Source organism: Vipera ursinii (genome assembly GCF_947247035.1).
Source record: "Vipera ursinii genome assembly, chromosome: 11".
NCBI lineage: Eukaryota > Metazoa > Chordata > Lepidosauria > Squamata > Viperidae > Vipera > Vipera ursinii.
Window position 1 is genome coordinate 19,051,387 of NC_139524.1, and position 27,611 is coordinate 19,078,997.

General features: G+C 42.7%; 1 protein-coding gene across 1 annotated transcript in view; it reads left to right on the top strand.

Annotated features, from left to right (window-relative positions):
• CHRFAM7A (CHRNA7 (exons 5-10) and FAM7A (exons A-E) fusion) overlaps window positions 1–27,611 on the top strand; it is a gene marked incomplete at its 5' end in the record, with an annotated part of 39,405 nt that overhangs the window by 1,448 nt on the left and 10,346 nt on the right. Inside the window, 3 exons of the mRNA XM_083371655.1 lie at window positions 2,417–2,556; window positions 16,057–16,101; window positions 20,906–21,015. Of these exons, the coding sequence (XP_083227781.1) occupies window positions 2,417–2,556; window positions 16,057–16,101; window positions 20,906–21,015 (295 nt within the window). The remainder of the gene's footprint in view (window positions 1–2,416; window positions 2,557–16,056; window positions 16,102–20,905; window positions 21,016–27,611) is intronic.

The following is a 27,611-nucleotide window of genomic DNA, read 5'->3' on the forward strand; positions in this document are numbered from 1 at the left end:
TAGATAGATAGATAGATGATAGATAGATAGATAGATAGATGGATGGATGGATGGATGGATGGATGGATGGATGGATGGATAGGTAGGTAGGTAGGTAGGTAGGTAGATGATAGATAGATAGATAGATAGATAGATAGATAGATAGATAGATAGATGTGTTGGTTGGGGATTTTGCTTTCTCCCCAGGTTCTCACTCTCTTTGACTCAAATGTACAAAAAGCATCCCATTTAGGATGGGAGAGAAGTGTGTTTGTGGTGATTCAAACAACCCTCTGCACTTCTCAGCTCCTTAAGTGGCTTTTAAATGATTGCTTCTAGCTTCAGTGTAGCTTGTTTGGCTTCAATTTAGCACACTGCCAAGTCAACTGTGTCACTTTATTGTTGGGCTGTTGTTGCTGTTGTTTTAAAGATAGTCCTGACTTACGACCGTAATGGAGCCTCAGATTTATGTTGCTAAGTGAGACATTTCTTCAGTGAATTTCACCCCATTTTTCATCCTTTCTTGCCACAGTTGTTAAGTGAAGCATCTCAGTTGTTCAGTTAGTGACACAGCTGTTAAGTGAATCTAGCTTCCCCAATGACTTTGCTTGTCAGAAGGTCGCAAAAGGGGATCACGTGCCCCCCCAAGATGCTGCAACCATCATAAATATGAGTCAGTTGTCAAGAATCTGAATTTTGATCATGGGATCACGGGATACCGCAATGGTTGTTAAGTATGAAAAACAGTCCTAAGTTGCTGTTCTCAGTGCTGTTGTAACTTTGAACGGTCGCTAAATGAACTATTGTAAGTGTAGGCATACCTGTATTACTTTTTTTTAAACCTTGTATACTGGCCAATAATGTTTTGAATTGGATGAGCCTCACCCATTTCATCCTTTCAATTAATTGCTGAATGTAAGCAGGGTGGTGGGTAAACCATGATGGTTTAGCATGACAAGAGAACTCACTCAACAGAGGTTTATTTGGTACCTGGTGTTGGTTCAATACGAGTTTTAAAGTTGCCTGGAAAGAAGATGGAGAATAAATACTGCAGATGGTATAGACCAGGAGAGATGAAGGAAGAGATAAAATTTGAGAGAAGAATGACTATTTCATTGAGCAGAGAGTTATGTGCTGAGCAAGTCTATTTATTTTTAAAAAACACACCTACCCATAAACACACACACACACACACACACACACACACACACACACACAGAGTGTTCCTCGACCTTGTCAACTTTAAGATGCATGGACTTCAACTCCCAGAATTCCCCAGCCAGCTTTGCTTGGCTGGCTGGGGAATTCTGGGAGTTAAAGTTCACAGATCAAGGTTGAGAAACATTGCATTAGCAAGTTTCTTTTTCTCTTCCTGTCTCACCTCCTTGGGCCCATCCATCAAAGAGAATCTCCTTTGCAGAGAAGCCTCAGCATCTGTCTCCAGCTGCAGGTCTGAAGCTGTAACCTGTGAACCCGTCCAGTAAGACTGTTGGCGCATTTATCCCTAAACTGTACGTGTGAAATACGAGCCCAGAGCAGGTTTCCCAAACAGTTCACGCCTGCAGATGTTTCTCTTGTTCTGCCATATGTCTCATCTCTTTTTCCCCAAGGAAGAGAAATAAGGCTCTCTCTGTGCCTTCAAACTGCTGAGAAACTTTGCATACAATGTGAAAATCTGGAGCAACACTTGGATGTGGGTAGATTTATCCCTTATTTCCCCTTGCTTAAGGGAGGGCAGTCAAGGCAAGGTTAGATACATCCTTGCGTGATTTATAGACTGATCTCCAGGAAGGATGTTTGGTATCTGCTGAGGGGAAAAATATACCTCCTTGCTAAAGATGCTGGCTAGACAGTGAATAACAGAATGACAGTGTTGGAAGGGACCTTGGAGGTCTTCTAGTCCAACCCCCTGCTCAAGCAGGAGGCTCAGTGCCATTCCAGACAAATGGCTGCCCAGTCTCTTCTTAAAAACCTCCAGTGATGGAGCACCCACAACTTCTGGAGGCAAGCCGTTGCACTGATTAATTAATAAAAGAACAGAATTGGAAGGGACCTTGGAGGTCTTCTAGTCCAACCCCTTGCTGAAGCAGCAGACCATATACCACCCCAGACAAATGGCTGTCTAGTCTCTTCTTAAAACCTTCCAGTGTTGGAGCACTCACAACTTCTGGAGGCAAGCTGTTCCACTGGTTAATTGTTCTCACTGTCAGGAAATTTCTCCCTAGTTCTAGGTTGGTTCTCCCCAAATTGAAAGGTTTGCACAGTCTGCAAAGTTGAACTCCATCTGTGCTGGCTGGGGTATTCTGGGAGTTGAAGTCCACCCCTCTTAATGTTGCCAGAGTTGAGAATAATTGGTTGAGGGATGCCAGTTTGAGGAGTTGCTCCAGCCAATCCTGACTTTTGACCCCTTTGACGATTGCCCTTTCTCCTCTTCCAGTGAGCCTGCAAGGGGAGTACCAGCGAAAACTTTACCGAGAGTTGTTGAAGAATTACAATCCCTTGGAAAGGCCAGTGGCTAATGATTCTCAGCCGCTCACCGTCTCCTTCAGCCTTAGTCTCCGACAAATTATGGATGTGGTAAGCTTTCCTTCTTTGTGTAGTGCCTTGTCTTCCTCTACCCACAAAGGCAGCATGACAAACATCCAATTTCTCTGTCTGGGGTTAAGAGAATTGGCAGTAGTCATGATGCACCTAGAACTCATCAGATCTGTATCCTCTTCTATGCCAATTGGGTGGGTCCTAATCAAATATTGCCGGTCTATATTGGGTCTGGTTTGCAAGAGCTGATTGTTAAATGCGAGAGCGAATTGTTAAATTTTTAGGCATCTTGACAGCTGGTTGAGAGCAGAGCTGAGCTACGATGCCTAGAAGGCCGTTCAGCTTTGGGGTGACTTGCAATGTGGCGCAGTGGTGGCAATGGATGGGCAGAGCCAGCTGTTATTCATTTATTTAGCACGCCATTGGATGTCACGTCAGCTATTTGAAGTTGGCAAACAAACCCTTGAGGACTGACTGGAATTCTATTTCATTGGGGTAGGTACAGTTAGCCTGGTTGGGTTTTCCTTCCTTCCTTCCTTCCTTCCTTCCTTCCTTCCTTCCTTCCTTCCTTCCTTCCTTCCTTCCTTCCTTCCTCCCTTCCTCCCTTCCTCCCTTCCTCCCTTCCCTTCCCTTCCCTTCCCTTCCCTTCCCTTCCCTTTTATTTGTTTTATTTCCATTGAATCATGTCCAACTGCTTAGATAAGTCGCTGTACTTTTCCCGGCAAGATTTTTCCTATGTGCTTGGCCATTGCCTCCTTCCTGGGGCTGAGAGAGAGGGACTGGACCAAGGTCACCCTGATTTCTGCTCAAGGCAAGACTAGAACTCAAAATCACCTGGTTTCTAGCTTGATGTTTTAACCATTACACTAAACTGGTTCTCTCTTATACCCCGACAAATTGGGGTGGAGAAAATCTGAGCTTCCTTCTCTGTTTCTCAAGTCCAAGGAGACTTCTGTGGCTGTGGATCTCTGCACACCCCTTCGGGGTAGGCCAGGTCAGGAAACAAATGCAAGTTAATCTTTTTGGTTGCAGCAGGATGTATTTTCCGGTTATCTTTGCAGATCATTGCAAAGATCTTTGCAGATGCAAACAATGCCCCTTTTAAAAAGAATGAAAGAGAAATCAGATTTTTTTTTAAAAAAAATTAAGATGAAAAGAATTAAACCCGCAGAAGCAGATCCCAAGGCTGCTAAGCCAACCTTTGGAATCTCATTCCGAAGTGAGAGTTGAAAGACTGGCAACCTGTTTCCCAAACCCCAGCCGGTTCTGTTAACTTCACTCATCCTTAGAGATTTTAATCTAGCCGGTCTTGGGTTTTTAATTGTTCGCCTTTTGAAGGCGGCTTCGTAGGAACTCCGCTTTCTACTTTTCGCCTGTTTAGAATTTGCTCCTAGGCGTTTCGTGTGAAGAAAATAGAATAGGAAGCTTTGGAGTGCTTAGGAGAGAAGTTCCAGATAATCACACTTTGTTCTTTTATTATTTTGCGGGGAAGGGGAGGAAGGAGGGGGTGGTGGCATCACAATCAAAAAGCATTTTACAGACATGCTCCACTTCCTAGTCAGGAGTCAAAGAAAAGGCCTTGTAGGATTTCAAAGGCCTTGAAAAATTTCCATCGTGCGGTTCTGCGGCAAACTCTCGTCCTGCTCTGAAGTGGTGCCACTGCAAAAAAAAGAAGGAAAGAAGGAAAGAAGGAAAGAAAGAAAGAAAGAAAGAAAGAAAGAAAGAAAGAAAGAAAGAAAGAAAGAAAGAAAATCGGAGAATACGTGCTTTGATCAAAATTCAGACGCTTAGCAACTGACTTCTATTTATGACGGTCGCAGTGTCCCGCCGGGGTCACATGATCCCTTTTTGTGACCTTCTGACAAGCCAAATCAATGGGGTAAGACGCATTCACTTAACGACCGTGTTACTAGCTTAACGGCTGCAGTGATTCAAACAGCTGTGGCAAGGAAGGTCGTAAAATGGGGCAAAACCCACTTAACAGTTGTCTCACTTAACAGCATAAAATCTGGGGCTCCGTTGTGATTGTAAGCCGAGGACAACCTGAAAATAGATACTGGAGGAGTTAAGAGACCAGCAATTAAGATTAGTATAATTTGTTGTTAGGGAAATGGCTAGTATTCGTTAAGCTGGTAAAGTACAAACTTGAGGTTAAAGAATTTTGTACTTTATTGTGCAGAGAAAACTTGGAAAGTTATACATTTTTTTCCTTTCCTTTTTATCTACACCTTTCCCCCCCTTCTATTTTCCTCTCTTTATATTCATCTGTATTTTATCCTATGATACTCTTAATAAAATTCTTATACAGATAAATAAAAAAGATATCCTCCGTCAAATTCTCCCCCAGTGGACAGAATCCAAAGCCCCAAATTTTGCGGTGAGGCCAAATATGTGCCCTCAGGATCCCCAATCATTGCTTCAATTTTAGGGTTACCTTTCTTAATTAGCCACCCACAAAACCATTGTAGGAATGGAGCAAAGCCACTCCAGCCTTTACAACCTGGGTTACTTATTTATCCATCTGGCTAAGTACTGAAAGTCACCATCAGGCAATTAAGGGTGGAGTGAAAATCAAGGCTTTGGACTAAGTTTTATTTTAAAAAAAATAAAGCATTTGGGGCTGGGGTTTTTTTTGGAAAGATTTTGAAAAGCAGCCACCGAGCCATTAAGGTAATCATATTATTCAAACAGATTAAAAGCAGTTTCAGTAGCTGACTAGTAGAATATTTCAGCTACCCAACTAGCGTGAAGAAGGGAATTAATCCATAGTGAAAAATGTAAGATGAGCAATTTTGGGCCGGACTAAAGTCTAGCCTTTTCCTCCCAGATTCCAAGGGGAGATCCAGAAATCAGTCAGGAGAGCCAGGATCCCTTCTTGTGATCTTCACCAATGGCCACGTTGACTTTGCTTGTCAGAAGGATGCAAAAGGGGAACATGTGACCCCGGGATACTGGAACTGTCATAAATACGAGTCAGTTGTCAAGCATCTGAATTTTGATCCCATGACCATGGGGATGCCGCAACAGTTGTAAGTGTGGAAAATGGTCATAAGTCACTTTTTTCAGTGCTTTTGTACCTTCAAGTAGTCACTAAACAAACTTTTGTAAGATGTAAAGCCCTAATTGGTGGGTGATGGGCCAACAAGTCATTGTTGACTCTTAGCAACCACTCATTGTTTCTCCATGAAGATCTGTCCCTTACCTGGTCCTTCAGATCATCCAGTGGTGTCCCTATCGCCCCTCTAACCAAGTCCAACCACCTTGCTCTTCTCTTCTCTTCTCTTCTCTTCTCTTCTCTTCTCTTCTCTTCTCTTCTCTTCTCTTCTCTTCTCTTCTCTTCTCTTCTCTTCTCTTCTTTCTGTAACCATCACAGCAGTGTTTGACTTGTTCTCCAATCTACCTTTTCAGCCTCTTGAAGGATCCCGTTTCTGTGTAGAGTTCCATGCATCTCTGTGACATCTCCTATTTTCTCCCTTCTTTCTAAGAGAAAAAGCTAATTCTAATTGCTGCCAAAAGAAGGGCAATTTGCATAAAATGAAAGAAATAATCAGGTCTGGACAAAAACAGAAAACTAAATTGCTGGTGTTTGCAATTCTGAAATAGGTATGGAGGCATCATGAATCCCAAAGATATTTTTATATGCATGTAAATGGAGCATTTAGTAATGAGTCAGCTGTGATTAAGGAGGCCTGGGAAAAATGACGAGAATCCTAGAGGATGGATGGTATGTGATAGATTGCTGTGGATGACGGGTTGAAATATAAAGCTTCCTTTCGCTCCTAAAACAACAGGATCAGCATATCCAGATGTCGTGAGATAGTTATGATCACCATTAAGCAGTTAATGCAACAGAATTACATCCCTGCTCGTAATGTTTATGCCTCAGCTGTGCATGGTTCAAGTGTCCTTGCCTTGTGTTGTTTTGAATTTTATGTAAGCGCAGGGGCTAGATAGAATAAATGTCTTCAGTTGCAGAGAAATTTGCATAGTGGTTTCCTAAGTGGAAGGTTGTTTGGCAGCAGACTTTCCTTTTTTATGAATTTATAGTGCATCATTTCCATGAATAAAGAGATGGTGGAGAAGAGATAGTATCAGAGGGATTCTTCTCAATTGGAGAGGTGAAGAGTCCCAAATCAAAGAATATATATTAATTATTATATTCATGTGCTTTCAACTCCATATGGCCTCCTAGGTTTTTTTTTTTTTGCAATATCTTCATATAAAATTATGGGTATCCATGGTGACCCCGTCTCTTGAGAAATCTGTAGTGCTGGGAAAGGAAACAGAAAAAAAGAATGACCAACATCAAGTGGATGGATTCAATTATAGTGGTAACGGATATAATGTGAAGGACCATTTTGGAGACAATCCCCCTGGAGAAAATGTATGACTTTGCTAACAGTCAACACCGTAGCCTATTATCAATCAATCAATCTCAGTGACTCAAGAGTGGGAGGCAAAATACCAACACAACATTGCACAATTACGTCAACTGGCATACTTGCATCAGAGGTCAGAATGCAACTACAGAAATGCTGTGTGGATGAGATGATGCCACCAAGCACACATCAGCATTTGGACAACATTGTGGTTCCCTATGGATGCCACTATATTGAACCATAAAAACCAACAATTAAAACCACGAAAAACAAGCCAGCCCCAAATCCCAGCAACTTTCCAGATTTAAGCGTCAACAAAATTTCTCTGTTTTACAGCCCTCCTAGATGCCATAAAAAAACAACAACATCTGGATCACCATGGTAGCTTGTTCCAAAGGGATGGACCCAAACTGAGAAACATTGTCCCCCCCCCATCCTTCTCTTCCCAAACAGGCAGAGAGAGATTTAACTCCATCCTGCACACAAACAAGCAAGCTTTTGCCTACTATGTGATGAACATATTGTGCCCAGCTGATGATTGCTAAGCTAATAATGTCTGATAATCTCTTTGCTGGTTGACCCAAGTCTTTTATTCCTGACTCTTTCCAGGGTCCTAAAATGATGCCCCTTACAGAATGTCTTGATCATATTGCAAGCTTTTAGTCTGTGTCTGTCAATCCATGATGCCATCACCCCTATTTCAAAATGTTGACTCTATCACTTAAATGGTCCGTGTCTCCAGCCTTTCCCCTTACCCAGAAGGAGAGCAAATGTGAAATTGGAAAGGACCCCTTGGTTACGAGACAGCATTTCCCCTATGGTTCAAGCTCCATTTGTGGTGTCCTCACCCTGGCTTTAAAGGGTGCTCCATCTGACAACTTGATTGATCAGCTTTCTTAACACGCTGGACAATTGCATGTCTATCTCTAGGACAGATTAACTGTCTTCTTATAGGTTTGCTCTCATTGTCAAAATGTTTCTAAGCATTGTAGAGCTTAGAAGATTCCTACAAATTTCTTCCATCATTGTATCTGGAAAAGAGCGCTGTGGTTCAGATACTCAAAAAGAAATCTCTATTAAAAGGCCAATTAAATGTAGCCCAATTTTTTTTTAATTTTAATCCCATTTATATCCCGCCCTTCTCCAAAGACTCAGGGCGGCTTACAATCTAAGAAGCACAAACCAATGTGCTTAGCAATAGCCTTTATTCTATGTATATGCCTGCTTGTTAGGGCTTTCACACACACCCCAAGCGGCATTATTACAAAGTCAGCTTATTGCCCCCAAAAATCTGGGTCCTCATTTTACCTACCACGGAAGGATGGAAGGCTGAGTCAACCTTGAGCCTGGTGGGACTCGAACCTGCACTAATTGCAGGCAGCTGGTGTTACTTAAGGAGGCATTAGCCCACTGCTCCACCAGTCAAGGGATGAAATAAACAGAGGCCAACAGAACAGTGACAGCGAAGTGATGGAAGCAAGAATTATCTTAACAATAGAAAGCTATGAAGAGGTATAGTGAATGGGCTTCATTCATTCAGGCTGTATTATTTAATTCTTTTTTAACTTTTGTACATTGTATTTTTACTGTATTTTCCCTGTACACTGCCCTGAGTCCTTCGGGAGAAGGGCGGTATAGAAATTAAATTATTATTGTTATTATTATTCAATCATTCAAATTTCTGTAGCCACCTAACTCAACCATGTGACTCTTCTTGTAGTGTTAGCTGTATTTCCTTTTCTTCTCCCTTTGTTATATTTTTTCTGTGCTTTGTATACTACCGTATTTATTATCCCAAAAAGGAGTAGTATGCTGGGTGAGTACGTCAACACCTATTTGTACCAAGCTGTGGAAGTATTTGGCATTTCATACTCCATCCCAATTCTGAAATTAATTTGAAAGCTTAGCATGTGTAAAGCTCCATTACATTCCCATTATCTCAAGTAGGGACCCTCAAATTAGCTCTATGTATTCTATTAATGGACCATCCCATTAAATCAAAATTATGTTCAACCAGCCTTGGTATATCTAAAAGGAGAAGTGTTCTACGCGACTACCGGTATACTCCGAACGCAGCCCAAGAACGTATTGTGTGTCAGTTTTGCTAAGTTTTCTAACAGCATCGTTTCTAAACACTTTCAGTATCTATGCCATTTTGTAATTATTGGATTTTTTCCCCATTTGAAATGGAAGAAATACATCTGCCTATTTAATAGCTTCTTCAGATTTCATTTTAGGAGAAGTGGGAATGCAGTTCTGCATTAGGATTTTTATTACTTAATAAGGAAAGTAATTTGTCTTGCATCAATAAAAAAAGATCCAATTAGGATGTGGACACAGCAGTACCTTTTTATCTGATTACGTTGTATAAACTATGGTCTCCAACAGAGTGTGGGAAGGTTGTTAAATACTGAGGACCCACGGAGTCACAATCATTGGTTATGAAAAGGCTTCTTTGTAATCTTGTGAACAGCGAATTGGAGAAATAAGGCGGAACCCCTTCAACAATTATGAATATTTAGGTCCAAGTTGATGTTGAAATTGTGTCATCATTTCTCAGACTGAAAAGGAACTTAACACAGCAAGTATAAGAAATGCTTTTGGCCCACTTCAGGAAAAGCTGTTCTTGCTTCAATTACTTTGAAAATGACATTTCCAAATTTGCATTTATCATCTCCGTGCTGACTAGGAGGGTGCAAAATGTTTTGAATTAAGCCACTCTGAATGGGAAACACTTCATTCTGAATTCAAAACAGGCAACTTCTAGGTCAGAACAGTTGTTTTGAGTGTGAAGAGGCAGCTCTCTTGGAAATGTTGTTCTAAGTGTTCAAAACTCTTAGAAATAACTGAAATGGTCTGTTTCATACTTAAGAGTAATGTTGCACATTCAGATAGGGTTGAATGGAGCCTCTAATTGTAAATGACTCTATCTGGAAAGTGAGTTTGGATACCAGCAGCTAGCCTGCATCAGCTACGGAGTAAGTATTGAAAGCTTTTTTTAAGCGGTTAGTAAATTAGGATCTAGATGTTATTGCTGATAGTTCAGGTTAAAAACTGATGTAGTAATGTGTTAAACTTGTGAGAATACATGGGGAATTCTGGGAATTGAAGTCCCGAGGTCTTAAAGTTGCCAAGCTTGGGCAGCTCTGGTGTAAAGCAAACCAGCATGTTGTACAATGTACTGCAGCTAATAGAAAATGTTCTGATTGTGTTCCTGATTGTAAACAGGAAAATGTGCATGTAAATACCTGCAGCATCTTGAAAGGGACATGGGAGAGAGAGAGAGAGAGAGAGGGAGGGAGAGAGAGAGGGGGGATTGGGGGTGGGGGCAGCTTGGACAGTTTGTCCTTTTCTGAATTTTCAAAGAAGACAATTGGCTTTGCTCTCCTTATGGGCTGTTGCTGTGGAAATAAAGGATTTTGCTGGAAGAAGATGACTTAGATTGTAGCAGAACTGCAGCCAAGTTTTCGGATGCCAGTTGATGCCAACTACGGAGGAGCTGAATGTTGAAGCTGTGATAGAAAACCTCGCCAGACCCCCACCATCTTTAGCAGAGGGAGGGGGGGTCCCAGTGAAAACATTCTTTTTTTTGGATGGGGTCCCATCAATCACCCCATCTGTTATCTGCCTACAGTTTTCTTATTTTGTAGATCTTTCTATTTGCTCGTAAGCCTCTTGCTTTAAATATATTCAACATTGCAGTTTCTGATAATGGTAGAAAGACGTTGTTTTCAATATACCTTTAAGTCATCCTAAAAATGTCCTTTTGTGATAATCGGAGAAACCTGGAGGATTTTCTTCCCCATCCATTTTCAGTGGGAGAGTAATGGTTATGACTTTATTTAGGGTTAGAGGTTGAAGAAGAGAAATGGTAAATTCCTGAAAGTATCTACCGTTTTAAAAATGTTGGCAAAATTAAAGTAGGTTATAAGAGCTCCTCGCAAGAGCCCTCTGTTTAATGTTTAAAGACTTTGTTCCGACTTCCGGGTGGCAAGGCTCCGCCGCCGGCAGCCATTCAGGCTGTCAGTCCCGTTGTCTCCGTGGAACCGAACTGCCAGCCCAAATGTTGGAGGTGTTGTGAGGATGCAATGTATTTTCATATATGGTGGACTTGTAAAAAGGTTAAAGCTTTTTGGATTAAAATTTGGTGGAATATGCAAAAGATATTTAAGAAAAGGATAAAGTTTTCTCTGCAATTGTTTTTATTGGGTATTATCACAGATACCACCGTTGTAGATATTAAATTGATGTTGAATTTAATTACGGCAGCGAGACTTTTAGTAGCGCAATATTGGAAGAAGGAAGAACTGCCGACTATAGAAGAATGGACTTTAAAAGTTTCTAACTTGCCAGAGATGGCAAAGATTTCAGCGCATTTGAAAGATCAATCGCAACAAAGATATACTGTGGAGTGGAAGAGATGGATAGATTATATTCAGAATAAATATGGGACTAAAAAGTTTCACTTAGCATTTGAATAAGTAGCGGATTTATATGATGTATAATTAGCTTGTAGTTATTTTATTAAGAGTTAAACTGCGATAGAATTTAATATCTTATTGTTGTTTGCATATTTTAGATTATGTTTGTATTTTTATACAAAGGAAGTCGGGGAGGGGGGAGGGGAAGGGAGGGGAGAGTTGGGGAGGTGAGGGGAGGGGGAGGGGAGTGGTTTTGTATTCAAAAATGTACTGTAAAACTTTTCAATAAAAAAAGACTTTGTTCCCTCCAGAGGATGTGAAGAAAGTTTGTTTTTATTGTCTGAAGGAGAGAGGATAATAATGTTGACACTTCTGCACCATTAGACAGAAATTTATAGCTTGGCATACTCATTTGACCTCATCTCTTCATTAATTACTTGAACTTAACTTGTTATTGCAATTAGATGAACGTCAACATAACCTCTGTAGTAGAAGAATCATTAGCAGGTCAACAGTGGGTGGAAGAGAAAGCAATGGTAAACCTCTAGTTAATGTTGGGGAAATGCAGTTTTTTTTTTAAAAAAAACCACCACAACAACAACCCATAGAATAAATTAAAAGCTGCCCCAGTCAGCCAATAATTTCTCAACAGGTTCCCTATGACCATTAATAATAATAATCATGGTAATGATGATAATAAAGGTCAGGATGATTATAAAGGGCTTTCTCGACCAGAGCAGACAACTGCCAAATTGGCACAAAGCATCAGGGACAATTGTAAGGTTGCAGTGCAGAAGATTTATTCAAGCTTATACCCAAATATCTGGTCCACTAAAGTTCAACACTAAATTGGTGCCAGATAAGGGTCAAAGACTTGAGGAGGGATTTGACTTGGTGAACTTGTGGGAATGCAACAATTCTAAACTGATGACATGCTTAAATCCACCCAGCCCTGCCTACTTTTGCCCTACATTAGAAGACCAGAGGAATGGAATAAATCCAAGCAATTTTGTTGGCAAATGAAAGCTAATGAGTCCCCCCCCTCAACTCAGGGCTACCACAACCTCAAATCAGCCAACCCACCCAGTTGTGCCCAAGATGGGACTAGGCTCACAGTCTCCAACAAAAATTCTTGGATTTTATTCCGTTCCTCTGCTCTTCTAAGGTAGGAGAAAAGCAGGCATAACTGGGAGGCGGACTTAAGCACGCCATCAGTTTAGAATCATTGTGTTTCCACAAGCGCTTCAAGTCCAACCCCTCCTGAAGTCCTTTGACCCTTATCTGGTTCCAATTTAGTGTTGAACTTCAGTTGACCGGATTCTTGGCCATAAGATTGAATAAATCTTCTATGCTGCAACCTTACAAATGGCCCTGATTCTTTGCACCAATTTGACAGTTGTCTGCTCTGGTTAAGAAGGCCATTTATAATTTGGTGGTACCAATTGCCACCTTCCCAACCTATTTTTAATAGTTGAGCACAGCTGCCTGTAATTTTACAATTTCTGAAATAGTTATTAAAGGTACTTGCTCATGGTGCTGAAGATTATTATTGAAAGCTGATGTGGTCCATCCCTTATGGAAATTTCTCGGCATGTGGCATAATCACAGTGGCCCCCAAAACCTCTTAAATTTTAAGAAACTAGTCCATTTTCTGATTGTGCTAGAGAGGGATCTACTGCCGAGATTATGGGATGTTGCCAAAAGCCAGGTTTGCTTCCAATGTTGCTGGTTCAGTATGTTATTTAGTATAATGAAGGCACTTTTACAAAAAGCAATTGATTCTTAAGTTTTAGCCTCCTTTCCTTCTTTCCAGATTACACTGTTTGCCTGCAGGGAATTCTGAATTATGCTTCATCAGTAGAATAGTAAACTAACCCAGAATGACAATTTTTACTACAGCTTGGGGAACTGGGACTGTGCTTTTACTATAGGCTATTGCTCTGCAGTGTGAATTTAGCAATGGCATAAGATGCAGAGCGGGTACAGCATAGTTATTTTGAATGATAATCATTGTCTTTTGCTGCATGCCTTAAACGTGTTAAGAGTTTCTTTGATTTTAATCTCTTGCAAGGGGACTTGGCAAAATCTGATTTTTCTTTTGAAGGGGAACAGATCCCTTAATAAAATGAAGGACTTAGTTTTGCAAAGAGCAAGAATAGCCCAGACTTAAGAAGTAAGCTTGTCCGCAGAGGCAAAAGAGCTGCAGCTACTTTTATGGAGCATAAGAAAAATAAGAACAGAAAACAACCTCATCCGATGTGTAAGTTAACATTTAGAGAATGACTCTCCAAACTCTTCACTTGCTAAGAAATTGCATTGCCTGTTGGAAATGCAATTTATTTATTTATCTATCAAATTTATATGAAATCTGGTGTGTTGACTTTTGCAAAGCAGGCCAGCCTTTTCCATTGTCACCGAGATGTTGACCGCTAGCCACCTGTCCTTTGGTTTCCAAATAAAATGGTCTGAAATCAAGCAGCCGAAATGTCTGCTGAAAAAGCCTGTGGAATAATTTTCTACAGAAATACTCCTGGATGAGCCTCATAATGCTAGTTTATTTTTTTATAACTGGTCAACAGTCCTGGAAAAGGAATTTAGAGGAAGAAATCTTCAACGTGATACTCAAGAAAGGAAGCAATTCCATCTGAAAATGCTCCCCCGTGCATTCTGAGTTTTCAAAGTCAAGGGCTTTTCCACAGGAAGGACTCTTCATAAAACTTGGCTTTTTCTTCGCTAACTCTGCACTAAGTGCTCTGCCAAACTTTGCAAATTAGCAAAGCATCTCTGCGATTCTTCAGTTCCTCACTTCTTGTTGTTTTTTTCCACAAGGACAACTCTTGACATTTGATTAGAATGGCCCTTAAAAGCCCTGCAAACTTAGGCATCCATCTCCGAGCTGAATTGCCGGGGGAGGGGGGAGGGGGGGGAGAAGAGAAAACAATAATCTTGACATTTGGGCCTTCATTTGCTCGTTCAATTATGTCAGTAATTAGATTCGTATCCCAGCTTTCAGCTGGAGCTCTCTTGTAAGAATGGTAAAAATATGGACTGGCCCTTGCAAATCTTGTACTTAAAACGATGATGATTAAGATGCCTGAAACAAATGGAAACATGGGAGACCTTTGGGAGAAGAGAAGCGAGCTTCATAAAAACAGGACGTCAACCCTGGAGGCTGGGGGGGGGCGAAAGAGAGAGATTAAAAAACAAAGCAAAGCCTTTGCATCAAGAAAATCCTGAATGCTGGCAAAGCGGGAAGCGCAAAAAATAATATTTTGACAGGACTTCAAATACAGGCAGTCCTTGATTCACAACAGCCTGTTTAGTGACATTCGAACGGCGCTGAAAAACTGACTTATGACTATTTTTATTCCCATGGCCACATGGCCAGAAGCCGGATGCTTGGCAACTGGCATGCACTTATGACTGTTGCAGTGTCCCAGGTCACGTGATCCCCTTTTGACAAGCAAACTCAGTGAGAGAAGCCAGATTCACTTAACAACCTTGTTACTGAATTAACATCTGCACTGCTTCACTTAACAGCTGTGGCAAGAAAGGTCGTAAAGCGGGGCAATGCTGTCGCTTAAATGTAAGGCTTAATTGTGGATTCATGGCTACAGAAAGCCGAATCTCCACTGCTTTGGGGGTTCTAATAGGTCATTCTTTGTCCGATGTGTTTCCCAAAGCTTTGTGTAGTTTGGAAGCAAATATGTTGCCCATTAGCGCTGATGAGGCATCAGAAGCGTTGTGATAACGAGCAACACCTTATGAAGCCATTATTAATAAAGACTCCCAGGAAGCTGGGCCAGTAATGACCAACCAATTAAATCTCCCTCGCATGGATGGGGAAGTTGGTGGCCAAACATATCCATCTCTATCCTTAATAACCATTTTGGCTGAAAGGCAATTTTACCGAGTCTGTTTCCCCCTTTCTAATAACAGCCCTGGAAGAGGTGAGCGAAGGCACGGAATCCATAAATCAGGTTAAAGAAGAGCCAACTCAACAGCCACTTGCAGCGGCACCCTTTCCCCTTTCTAACACATCTGCCGAGACCCACCTTGGGGTAGTGGTTAAGGGCTCAGCCTGGAAACCGGGGGACCGTGAGTTCTAGTCCCAGCTTTGGCACAAAATCAGCTGAGTGACCTTGGGACGATCACTCTCTCCCAGCCCTGGGAAGGAGACAAATAGCAAACCAGTTCTGAAAATCTCGCCCAGAAACCTGTAGGGACTAGTCCAGGCAGTTGCCAGGAGTCAACACTAACTCAAAGGTGTGCGTGCACACGCACACAAACAGGCAGAAGGAGGCACTAACTAAACAACCGGTTTCATCCTTATTCGTCCTTGCCCCCCGTTGGTTCAAACCCTGTTCAAGGGTTGAACTTAGAGCACCCCTCAGGTAGGATGCCTACGCCTAAGGTGACCCAGTAAGGATGAGGCTTATGTAGTGCCTCCAACTGGTCATTAGATAGCACAACATTTGCTCCTAGCATAGGTTCTCCTGCTTGGGCAGGGGGTTGGACTAGAAGACCTCCAAGGTCCATTCCCACTGTGTAATTCTGTTAGGTTGATTCTCTACATCCTCCCTGAAGAAGCTCCTAATTTTTTAGGTGGGCTTTTTTTTTGGGGGGGGGGAGGGCAGGGGGAAAGATCACATGGGAAGGAAAGCAGGAAAAGTTTTCAATCTAAAATTTATCCTTCTAAAAATATCTGACTTGGTCTACTTCTTTCTTTGGCTTGGCAGGATGAAAAGAATCAAGTATTAACCACGAACGTTTGGCTACACATGGTAAGTTTTAGAGAGCAGAGGTTCCTTCAGAAAGGGCGGCTGGGTAATTGTTTCACGCAACAAAGGAGAAGACGCGAAAAGTGGGACTGTTCAACGGGTGATGGAGTTTTGGTTTAAAAGCTGGCTCAATCTTAAGCCCGCGGTGACGGAGTTAATGAATGAGTCCGTGAATGGAAAGGAGAGATTTCCATCGGAAACCCTGAATGAGGGCCTGTCAAATATTAACTGCTGTCATGCATCAGCTGTCAAGTGCAAAAGTGTCTTGAAGTTCTCTGTCACACCAGGCAGGGTTTAAACAATGCTCGGTTTTAGGCCATGCCAAGCTGTCACTTGCTGGAAATGTCAAACACCCTCTTTAGAATGTCAAATACCAAAGAATTAGGTAGGAATACCCTTAGGTCAGGAAGCTGTCGTAGTTGGGGTGGATTGTTAAGTCAAATGATTGCATTAAATCATGATGCGGCATCTGCATGCTAAAATATAGGGAAGCTAAAACAATATGCTGAGGTGGTGTTGCAGTCACATGTTTAAATAAATCCACCCCCTTGGTAATTAACCTTAATCAACTGGAAACTCATCAAGGAGAGATTTAACCTAAAATAAGGAGAAATCTTCGGGCAGTGAGAACCTTCAACCAATGGTCTTCAGAGGTTGTGGGAGCTTCATCCCTGGAGCCTTTCAGGAGGAGAATGGACAGCCACTTGTCAGAAATGGTGTAGGGCAGGGGTAGGCAACCTTGGCTTTTTTTATAGCTGGCTCAGGAATTCTGGGAGTTGAAGTCCACGAGTCATAAAAGAGCCTACCCCTGGTGTAGGGGGCTCCTGCTTGAGCTGGGGGTTGGATTAGATGACCTCCAAGGTCCCTTCCAACTCTGTTATTCTATTCTAATCTCTAGATGGAGTGGATTGAATGGCTTTATCTAAAAATTTGATAATCTTTGGTTTTGCCCAGGCGAGAAATTTAATTTGAAGAATCTCCATTTCGCTTTCCAATTCTACAGCGGCTTCATTTGAAGGTAGTCAAAACCTGGCTAAAAATTTGCTCACAAAGGTGATTGCTGTTAGGGAATTGGAGCTTGAAGATCAGATGGTAAAACCAACTCATGAATACATAAAATGATATTTAAACCAATCATATTTGCACCTTCCTCAGATGTGATGGCGTAGGCTTGAAAAACAAGCTCTTCCCTCCACTTCTTGAGGCAACCCTTCCAGAGGGAAGATTTATGGCAGGAGAGCAGCTTCTTCTTACATCTGTGGTCTACTGCCATTCTTTTGAATGGTGGCTACGAATCTCAACATGACAGCTGCTGTCATAGACTCTGCAAAGAGAGAGAGAGAGAGAGAGAGAGAGAGAGAGAAACTCGCAGAGAAGGGATGCTAATTCAGTTTGTCAGACATGCTGTCATTGGCAAAACCACCCGAATATCTGTGTTATTTTTTTTAAAGAACAGCAAATCCAGAAATCACTGAGAATGTTGGAGATGGGGGGAGGAGGAATGGAGAGGAGGATAGTGTGATATTGACTTCTTAGCGCAAAAAGGAAAGTGTCTACAAAATGATCTCATTAGTGAAGATGCTCTAGTTATCGCCTGCGTTGGCCTGGGATCAACGTTTTCCATGCAAAACACTTCTCTGTGATTGATTTTTGCCACTGTTTTTTGTCTCTCTGCCAAATTAACTTTTAAGCTCTCTTTGGCTCTGGATGCTGAAGTGTGGCAGTTCCTGATGTTCAAATTTTTGCTTTGCTTTGAAGACAGATTAATTCGAAGTGCAGAGATTTCAGGAGGGAAGAGAAAGAACTCTGTGGTTAAAACTCAGAAAATATTCTGGATTCTAAAATAGATAGATACATTTTTGAGGTGTGGTTCAAAATATCCCAGAAATGATAAGCTATCTTTCTTTGATAGACGAGAATGTTTGTAGCTCAGGATTCACCGTGGGATCCTTGGTTCTCTCTGAGTTTATTGTTTTTACTTGTCCAACACATGGACAGACTTAACCATAGTTTCCACTGGGAAATTGTGAGCATTCTAGACTAAGCCAAGTCCAAAAACTCTAGAGAATTCGTGGAAGCCTGATGCTCAGACAAACCAGCCATCAACAGGCACAAAGAGATAAACAACATCTACATGCCATTCAAAAGAGACAATCAAAAAGTCAAAAAAGGAATAAAAATGACCAAAGCACCTCCTCACTAGCAATCAACACCCAGATAAGCAGAGTTTAACACCAGATATTAATAATAGACTAACAATCAAGATGTCAACAATACCGCAATCAAGGAACTGCCCTCTCAGACCAACAAGCTGACAGTAAACAGTAGCTTAATCAAGGAACTACCAAGAATACTCTCACCCTGAGTGGGCAAGACTCTTTTATATAAATAGGGAGCAACTCCTACTGATTGATAGAATTGTAAGGAAGACAGTTAATGATCATCTCCACAGCAGATCAGCGTAACCGGGGACACAGCCTTGTGGAGATCACAACAATTATTTGGCGAGAAGTGTGTGACTTTGAGAAGCTAAAACGAATGAGCAGAGAGGGCTGCAAATTTAAAAGGAACCCACAGGAGGCATTCTCGACTTGACATTGTGTAGAAGTCTTCCTGATGGATTCGAATCAATGAGCGATATTTAGTCCATCCTGGTTTTTCACCCTTTTCTCTTCGAGCTGGCTAGTAAATGAAGATTTAGTAAATAAGGGAGATTCATTCTGAAAGACTTTAGGGGGCAAACTTCATGTTCTTTGCTGTGTTCTTTAAAAGGTGAAAGGCAAATTTTGGATCCAGGTTGATCCCACCAGAGCAGAGCCACTGAACACACTTGAGAATATAATCCCCATTGATTTCAATGGGGCTGCTTTAATTTAGGAAATTTGGAAGCCATGTTTGGACCAACGAGGCTGCCATCTCTTTTCTGAGATTTCAGATTTGGATTCTTTTGATTTCTGTAGCCCCTTTGGATGAATCTCCTTTCAGAACTTCTGGTTCATTATGGGAAAGTTGCAGATCAGAAGCAGAAAAAGGGTGGACTTCCTTCCTAACCCAGCATTCTCCACCATGCTGGGGGGAAAAAAGGACTCCCTCACCGTCTCTGAGTTGCCTGCACACCAAAAGAATTTAAAGAATTCATTTTTAATGAAAGGAAAACATGGGAAAATTTTGTTTATAACCATGGACAATTTCTCCAGGAACAAAACACAGAGAGAAAGCAGGATTCTCAATACAGATACGTTTGAGGGGCCCTTGGTGTTTTCTGACTTTGGTGGTTTTCTTGCAGACGTTTCATTACCCGAACTAGGTAACATCATCAGCATGATGTTACCTAGCTGGGTAATGAAACGTCTGCAAGAAAACCACCACGTTCAGAGAGCACCAAGGACCCCACAGTCCTTCCTCCTCCTCCTCCTCCTCCTCCTCCTCCTCCTCCTCCTCCTCCTCCTCCTCCTCCTCCTCTTCCTCTTCTTCTTTCTCCTCCTCCTCTTCCTCCTCCACTCTGCAAATCCCACTCCCTTCTAGCATGGATGATGTTACCTAGTTGGGTAATGAAACGTCTGCAAGAAAACCACCACGTTCAGAGAGCACCAAGGACCCCACAGTCCTTCCTCCTCCTCCTCCTCCTCCTCCTCCTCCTCCTCCTCCTCCTCCTCCTCCTCCTCCTCCTCCTCCTCTTCCTCTTCTTCTTTCTCCTCCTCCTCTTCCTCCTCCACTCTGCAAATCCCACTCCCTTCTAGCATGGATGATGTTACCTAGTTGGGTAATGAAACGTCTGCAAGAAAACCACCACGTTCAGAGAGCACCAAGGACCCCACAGTCCTTCCTCCTCCTCCTCCTCCTCCTCCTCCTCCTCCTCCTCCTCCTCCTCCTCCTCTTCCTCTTCTTCTTTCTCCTCCTCCTCTTCCTCCTCCACTCTGCAAATCCCACTCCCTTCTAGCATGGATGATGTTACCTAGCTGGGTAATGAAACGTCTGCAAGAAAACCACCACGTTCAGAGAGCACCAAGGACCCCACAGTCCTTCCTCTTCCTCCTCCTCCTCCTCCTCCTCCTCCTCCTCTTCTTCTTTCTCCTCCTCCTCCTCTTCCTCCTCCACTCTGCAAATCCCACTCCCTTCTAGCATGGATGATGTTACCTAGTTGGGTAATGAAAGAATGCCTTGCAAGAAAACAAGCAAGCTCAGAGAGCATCAAGGAGCCCACATTTCAACCCTAAGCTGCAAATATTCTCTTTTAGAGAGATGTTTAGTGGTCTCACTAATGACTTCTAATTGGTTATTTCGGGCTTCTGCTTTTCAGCTTTAAGGAGCTATGAAGTCACGGCCCTAAAGAGAAATATAATTGGGATGTAAGGTGTGCCTGTGTTTCTATAATATTCTAATTTTCTGCTGGGGATGGCATGCTGGATGTTGCGTGCTGAGGTTTCTTTTACAGGTAGTTGTGTGCAGTTGGGTGACCTGAGTTTCTATTTACCATCAAAATATTGTTTGGGGGGGGGATCCAGAGTGGTCTTCAGTGCGAAGGATATTGAATTCCATGGACTTGCATCTGCTATGAGCCATAGGGATGCCTCCGGCTTCATGACGCCATCCCATAATTTGCATCCGTTGGGCATAAAACTGTGACAGGTGCAAATGACACAATTTGCTTTATATTGGCAACGATGCTGTGATCCATTTGACATCCCTTGCCCCTGCAGACATTCAGGTCCTAAGGCAGCAAGATGGTGCTAATAGAAAAGTAAATTAGCTTCTGGCTGTTGACTCCAGTTTTCCAGTTTTCTTTTTCCTTTTTTTAATTTTCAAGTATTGGACGGATTATTATCTACAATGGAACATGTCCGAATATCCTGGAGTGAAGAATGTTCGCTTTCCTGCTGGACAGATATGGAAGCCAGATATCCTCCTATATAACAGGTGGGATCGGTTGATGCTAAAACAACTGTAGTCATTTGCTTATAAAGGAGATGGATGATTTTTTTTCTAATGTTACACCCCACAGTTGCATTCATTGATGCTATCTGTCATCCCCTCATCATCCATCCGTCTGTCTGTCTGTCTGTCTGTCTGTCTGTCTGTCTGTCTGTCTATCTATCTATCTATCTATCTATCTATCTATCTATCTATCTATCTATCTATCCATCCATCCACCCACCCACCCACCCACCCAACCAACTGTCTGTCTGTCTGTCTGTCTGCCTGCCTGCCTGCCTGCCTATCTATCTATCTATCTATCTATCTATCTATCTATCTATCTATCTATCTATCTATCTATCTATCTATCTATCATCTATCTATCTATCTATCTATCTATCTATCTATCTATCTATCTATCTATCATCTATCTATCTACCCACCCACCCACCCACCCACCCAACTATCTATCTATCTATCTATCTATCTATCTATCTATCTATCTATCTATCTATCTATCTATCTATCATCTATCTAGCTATCTATCTGTCGGTCTATTAAGCCACAGGTTCCATCAGAGCTCCATCAAGTAGCCACTGAAGAAGGAAGAGGATTTCATTTCGAGGACAATGGAGACTGAATGTGCATGTTGTGGGGCATCTCCTAAAACTTGAGTTTGTTCTTGACTGAGTGGAGTTGGGGAATTATTCAGAAAACAGAGGAGGAAGATTGGAAGAAGTCCTAAATCTTTGCTGCCCCAAGGGAGAGCAAAGGGCTGTCATCTCGCTGTTCATCTGGTTCCCATTGCGAGAACACCTCGACGGTCACCATGCATCTACTTAGGCTTCAGCAGAAATAGTTTCCAGGCTACAATATTTCCACCCAAATGAATCAGTTTTGGGGGACCTGAAATCAGTTTGGGGAGCCCAGAAATATCCACACGATATCTGCAATGACGGAGTGGCAGAGGGTCCCAAAAATCAGACTGGCATACAGCTGGAGGGTGTTGCATGTGTGTACAAATATCTCAACCACTAAGAACGACATCATCTGTAAAACGATCAGCTGAAACTCTCAGCTTAAGAAACCAGATTTCAGAGAAAGATCGAGCCAGTTTTCTGGAGATGCCTTTAACGGCTGAGGTTATAAATAATATCTTGTAGCTGTCTGGAAAGTAGGCATTTCTTAAGCTGCATTTGTATAAATGCATACATTAACAGTGACACTGGCAAATTGCAGAAAGTTGTCAGTTAGCTGCACAATATTGTTGCTGCTATAATTATGCTTTCATCACCGGCTTAATTACAAAGTCGTATTTCATTATGGAGGGAGAGGAAGGGGAGGCGGGAGCAGTAAATTTTTATTCAACTTGCAGTTCGGTGGAATTCAGGCATTCTCAGCTTCCTTGGTACGACACCGGCAGTTGCCTGCAGAGGCTTATGGCTGAATAATAAACATGTCCCTCATTTGGAAACATGCAAATCACACAAGCACTTCACAATGCTCCAAACCCGACATTTCCACACCGCTGGCTCCGTGATATTAGAGTAATTGTAAGTCGTGAGAGAGGGTCATGGGTCCATGTAGTGCATCTTCTTTACAGGCATCGGAGGTTTGATCCCATCACCTCAGTTTCCCGGGATCAAGTCGCAAGTGAAGTCATAAAAAAAACCCCAAACCCTGCCAGTCAGAATAGATAAAAACTGAGCAAGAGGAACTGGGACTTAAACCAGGACCATAGCCCAGTGCTTTAGCACACGTTTTCCATGTGAAAACTCTCAGTTTCATTTCACAGCATCTCCAGGTAAAGCTGAGGAAACATCTACCTGAAACCTTGTGAGGTATTCGCTTAAGGCGATGAGAACTCGGTTACAAAAATTCAGATTGCTAAGATTGGGAATTTTCTTCTCCTTCTCCTTCTCCTTCTCCTTCTCCTTCTCCTTCTCCTTCTCCTTCTCCTCCCTTTTCTCTCCACCATTGTCGCTCTCCTTCCCATTTGCAAGGTGCTGGTTGGGTTGATAATTGTGGAGTGCCAACATGTTTGAGAGGTTTCTACTGGTCTCACCATTATTGCTATGACATGTTTCAAGTCCATCTTGGCCAACAACTGAGTCATCCTCCATGTGTTGGGCTTGTGTGAACCTTGGGAAGAAACCTTATGCAAGCTAAGATCTGTGGTTCAGGATAAAACCCTTTGCAGGCTCTTAAACGTTCTTCCTGGGCAGTTTAGCTAGAGAAATAGCATCTTGAAATTCTCTTCTCTGCCTGTTGTGCTCACAGATTGCCTTTTCCGAGCGCAGTCCCGGCTGTCTGTGTCCATTCATCCTGCTAAGCTACCCTCTCTATGCAGGGTGAGTGACATTTATGTGCCAGATAGGAAAGCCTGGTTGTTGAATGCCACAGAGAGAAGGGATTAAGTCGGAGAGCAGATTTAAATGTTCCCAGAGAGTTTTGTCATGTTATGCTTTGTTTTGCTGGCTTCTGCTCAGCCCTCACCAACTGACTACCTCGCTGGTCTTTAAAAACAGTAGAGCTAAATTCTTGGCTGCCTCTGCAGCTGGGTGGCCACCAAAACCTAAAGGCTCTTTGGCTGAAAGCTGAAAGAAACGCATCCATCGCCCATCTTGCCAACGTTTCGCAGATAAAAATAGAAATGCTTAAGATGCAGGCTTCTATTTTCACAGGAGATCCAAAATGGACAGACATTTCTTCCCAGAGTCCTTTCAGGTTTGGATTGCAAATGAGCGCTGTGCGTCGGCAGATTAAAACTCTTGTTTCTTGCCTACCTCTCGTGGCGAGATTTTTGCAGATCTTCTCAGATACAAAAGGCACGTTAAGCAGCCCACGGAGCGTTTTCTGTTTCGACCAGTTTTCAAAGGGCCTCTCTGAGAATTCTCTTTTTCTTTGCTGGTTCACATGACACCTGTCTCCAGGTTAGTTAAAGCCTGACTTCGTGCAGCGCGGCAAGCTTAATTAGTTTTAGTCTTGGTTACTTTTGGGAGGAGGGAACTTTCCAGTTGAAAACCCTTGTTTGTAATCTGATCACCTCCTCCTCCTCCTCCTCCTCGTCCTTCCCTCCTTCTCCTCTTCTTCCTCCTTCTCCTCGTCCTCCTTCTCCTCGTCCTCCTCCTCATCTTACTTCATAAAAGAAAAATATGAGCCTCCTCCTCCTGTCCTCCTCCTCCTCCTCCTCCTCCTCCTCCTCCTCCTCCTCCTCCTCCTCCTCCTCCTCCTCCTCCTCCTTCTCCTCCTCCTCCTCCTCTTAATCCTTTTCTCTCCCCTGTTGCCTCTCTAGTTGCAGGAAAAGAACAGAGAATTCTTTCAGACGCCTCACGATCTGGGCAGATTTTTCAAGGAAACCCTTTCCTTTTTTTAAAAAAAAAATGAACAAAACCCTCTCATAAAAGGTTTGTGAAGGACACGTCTTCCTGCTTTCTCCCAGTGACGCAAAGTGTCCACATATCTTCATGCTACTTTGCCTCCCCTGGCGGTTGCGAGAGGCTGGATCGAAAGGCTCTCTCGGTTTCTGCGAACGCCGCCATAAGCCGCGAAAAGGCTGAGGGCCTCTTGGCGGCCCATCGAAGCTGCCATGGCTGGGCCGAATGCGAGCAGCAATCTCGTGAAGGGCTTTTGAAATTAGGCCAAAGATCTCTGGCTTTGGCCTGCGCTGCGCTCAGCTGTTTCTTTTGCTACGCAGTGGATCTCTGGCTGAAAACTGGCTATTTTAAGCTGGACTTTTCTTGCAAGCATTTTCATCTAAAGGAACACCTTTTTTTGATAGGGCCAGACTGAAGGTCAGGTGCTCACAGAGGCATATCTGAGGCCTGTTTCACCTCGCTGCTTCCATGGTGAGGTGGAAAATGGGTGAGAATGAAATCTATGAAATAATAACACCTTTTAGGTTTGATCCAGGTAACCCACTAAGGATTGGTCTGTGTGTGTGTGTGGGGGAGGGGGTTGGCAGCCTTTGTAGGAATGGTTGGATTCTAGTTTCTTATTCCTGATTCCCAAAAATGTTCATCTGAGACAAACATCCACTCGAAGGCTACGTTCCTTGTGGGAGATTTAAAAGAAAATCAAACCAAGAAATTGGTTTTGAATGGCAGGAGATCAACTATTTTACAAGCCCTGGCAAAAATTCACATTGCACATGATGGTGGCTTTACAAGCAGCTTTCCATAACTGAAAAGGAACAGTGAAGCCTGCAAGTGAAAAAAAAAGCAACAACCTAAAACAGAACAGCAGAGGCCACCCAAACAAATGTTGGCTCAAAGCTAAATCAGTCTGAAAAAGAGTGTAAATTGGCTACTCCACCACCCAAATCACAACAACAACAATGACAATGTCTGGGAAAGGATCCATAGACTTTGGGAATTTGTATCAGAGTCAAACAAGGGATAAAAACCATGTGTGGATGATGTCATATGGCCACAGTGGGTTAAAAGAATAACAGAGTTGGAAGGCAGCTTGAGATCTTCTAGTCCAAACTCCTAGTCTCAAGCAGGAGACCCTATATCATTTCAGAGAAATAGTTGTCCAATCTCTTAAAAGCCTCCAGTATTGGAGCACCCAGAACTTCTGAAGACAACTCGTTCCACTGATTCATTGTTCTCACTGTCAGAAAATTTCTACTTATTTCCAGGTTGGTTCTCTCCTTGATTGGCTTCCATCGATTGCTTCTTCTCCTGCCTTCAGGTGTTTTGGAGAAGAGGTTATGTAGGCTCAAAGGATTAGACCAGAGTTTCTCAACTTTGGCCTCTTTAAGACGTGTGGACTTCAACTGCCAGAATTTGTCAACCAGCTTACAGAACCATTAGATGCCACCAAGATTAGTTTTCACTATCTCTTTCACTTAGTAATTTCCAGGATGACTTGGTCATCCTAGCATACATGTCTCATCTTAAAGAACTAAAGAAGTAGCGCATCTGGATCATCTTTGGAGCACCTGGAGATCTTTGAAGCAATGGGGTTCTCCAGGCAATGTGTGAAACAGAGTCAGCTCTTTGTTCATTTTTAGCTCTTGTGAGTGCCTTAATGTGCTTATTACCCAATGTTGAGTAGAAGGTTCAGTTCTTTGGCCAGGGACCTACAAATTAGCCACATCCCAGCTAAGCACCAAGAAAATGCCTTGTCCCTTTTCTCCAACAGCTTCGACGCTTGGTTAATTTCACTCCAATTTGGCACTGTCAATCGTGATGGTGCTTCTTCTGGCCCACTTGAGGATTGGCCTCGCAATTGGGCGCTGGTGTGAAATAATATTGTCTTACTTTAGTGGTCTGCAAAGACACTTTCTCCTGTCAATCAACAAGAAGCCTCTTTCAGGTCTGACAACTTCGTTTTGTTTAATTCAGGATCCGAGCAGATTTTTTTTCTCATGCATCTCTTTCCTGTTTAAATAATCTTGGATGAAACTTGTTCCAAAATGTGCTTTACCAGCTCCATCTGTCAAGAGGAATAATTGGTTCAGAGCTGGAGATGAGCATATGTTATTAGCCTTGGAGGGGAAGGGTAAACACTAAAAGGCTTATGAAGACTTCCTTGTGGAAAAGAGCTCAAGACATGCTCAGAACAAGCATCGTTGTTCAACATTCATTTCAGTGCAATGCATTTTTTTCTCCTTGTTGGAAATTTGGTTTTCTTAAGCACCGGAGTAAAGTCAGAAAGTTTAGCTGTTGGTTCTGTTTCGTTTGTCCAGAGACTCTAGTTCCATGGTGGCGAACCTATGGCACGAGTGCCACAGGTGGCATGCAGAGCCCTCTATGTGGGCATGCGCGCTGTCGCCCCAGTCCTAGGCCGTCGGCTGGGTTTTATAAAACCTTTTTGCTTTAGGCCTGTGCCGCCGTGTGCAAAAAAAAGAGGTTCAATCAATTTCAACTTTTCGTGGGGAAAAAAAATCTCGCAAAGTTGGAATTGATTGAACTTTTTAGTCCTAACCAGTCTGCCGTTACCACCACAGCCACGCCCACCCAATGGGCCACACCCACCCAGTGGGCCACATCCACCCAATGGGCCACGCCCACCCAGCACCCGACGGGATATAAGTGGGTTTTGGATTGCAGTTTGGGCACTCAGTCTCTAAAAGGTTCACCACCACTGCTCTAGTTCAACCTCAATTGTCCTTCACTGATGAAGTTACCCAGTTGGGTAATGAAATGTCTGCAATCACACACACACACATAAACAATCAAGCTCAGAGAGCACCAAGAACTCCACAATTCAGTCAGCTACACGTCTTTTCTTCAAAAGGAATATGAAGCAATCTATTCCTCTTTATTTCTCCTAATGGTCTTGCTAGGAACAGATCCTTGCTTTCCCAGGACCAACCAGATGCCTCTTTGGAACACCAGGAGGAGATCTGAGAATGGGGAGCCCATCCTCCACAAGGAAGAGGGAGTCAACCTATTCCCCAAAACACCCAAAGGCAGAACAAGAAACAATGGATGGAAACTAATCAAGGAGAGAAGCAACCTGGAATTTAAGGAGAAACTTCCTAACAGTGAGGACAATCAACCAGTGGAATGGCTTGCCTTTGGAAGTTGGCGCTCCATCACTGGAGGTTTTCAAGAAGAGACTGGACATCCACTTGTCTGAAATGGTAT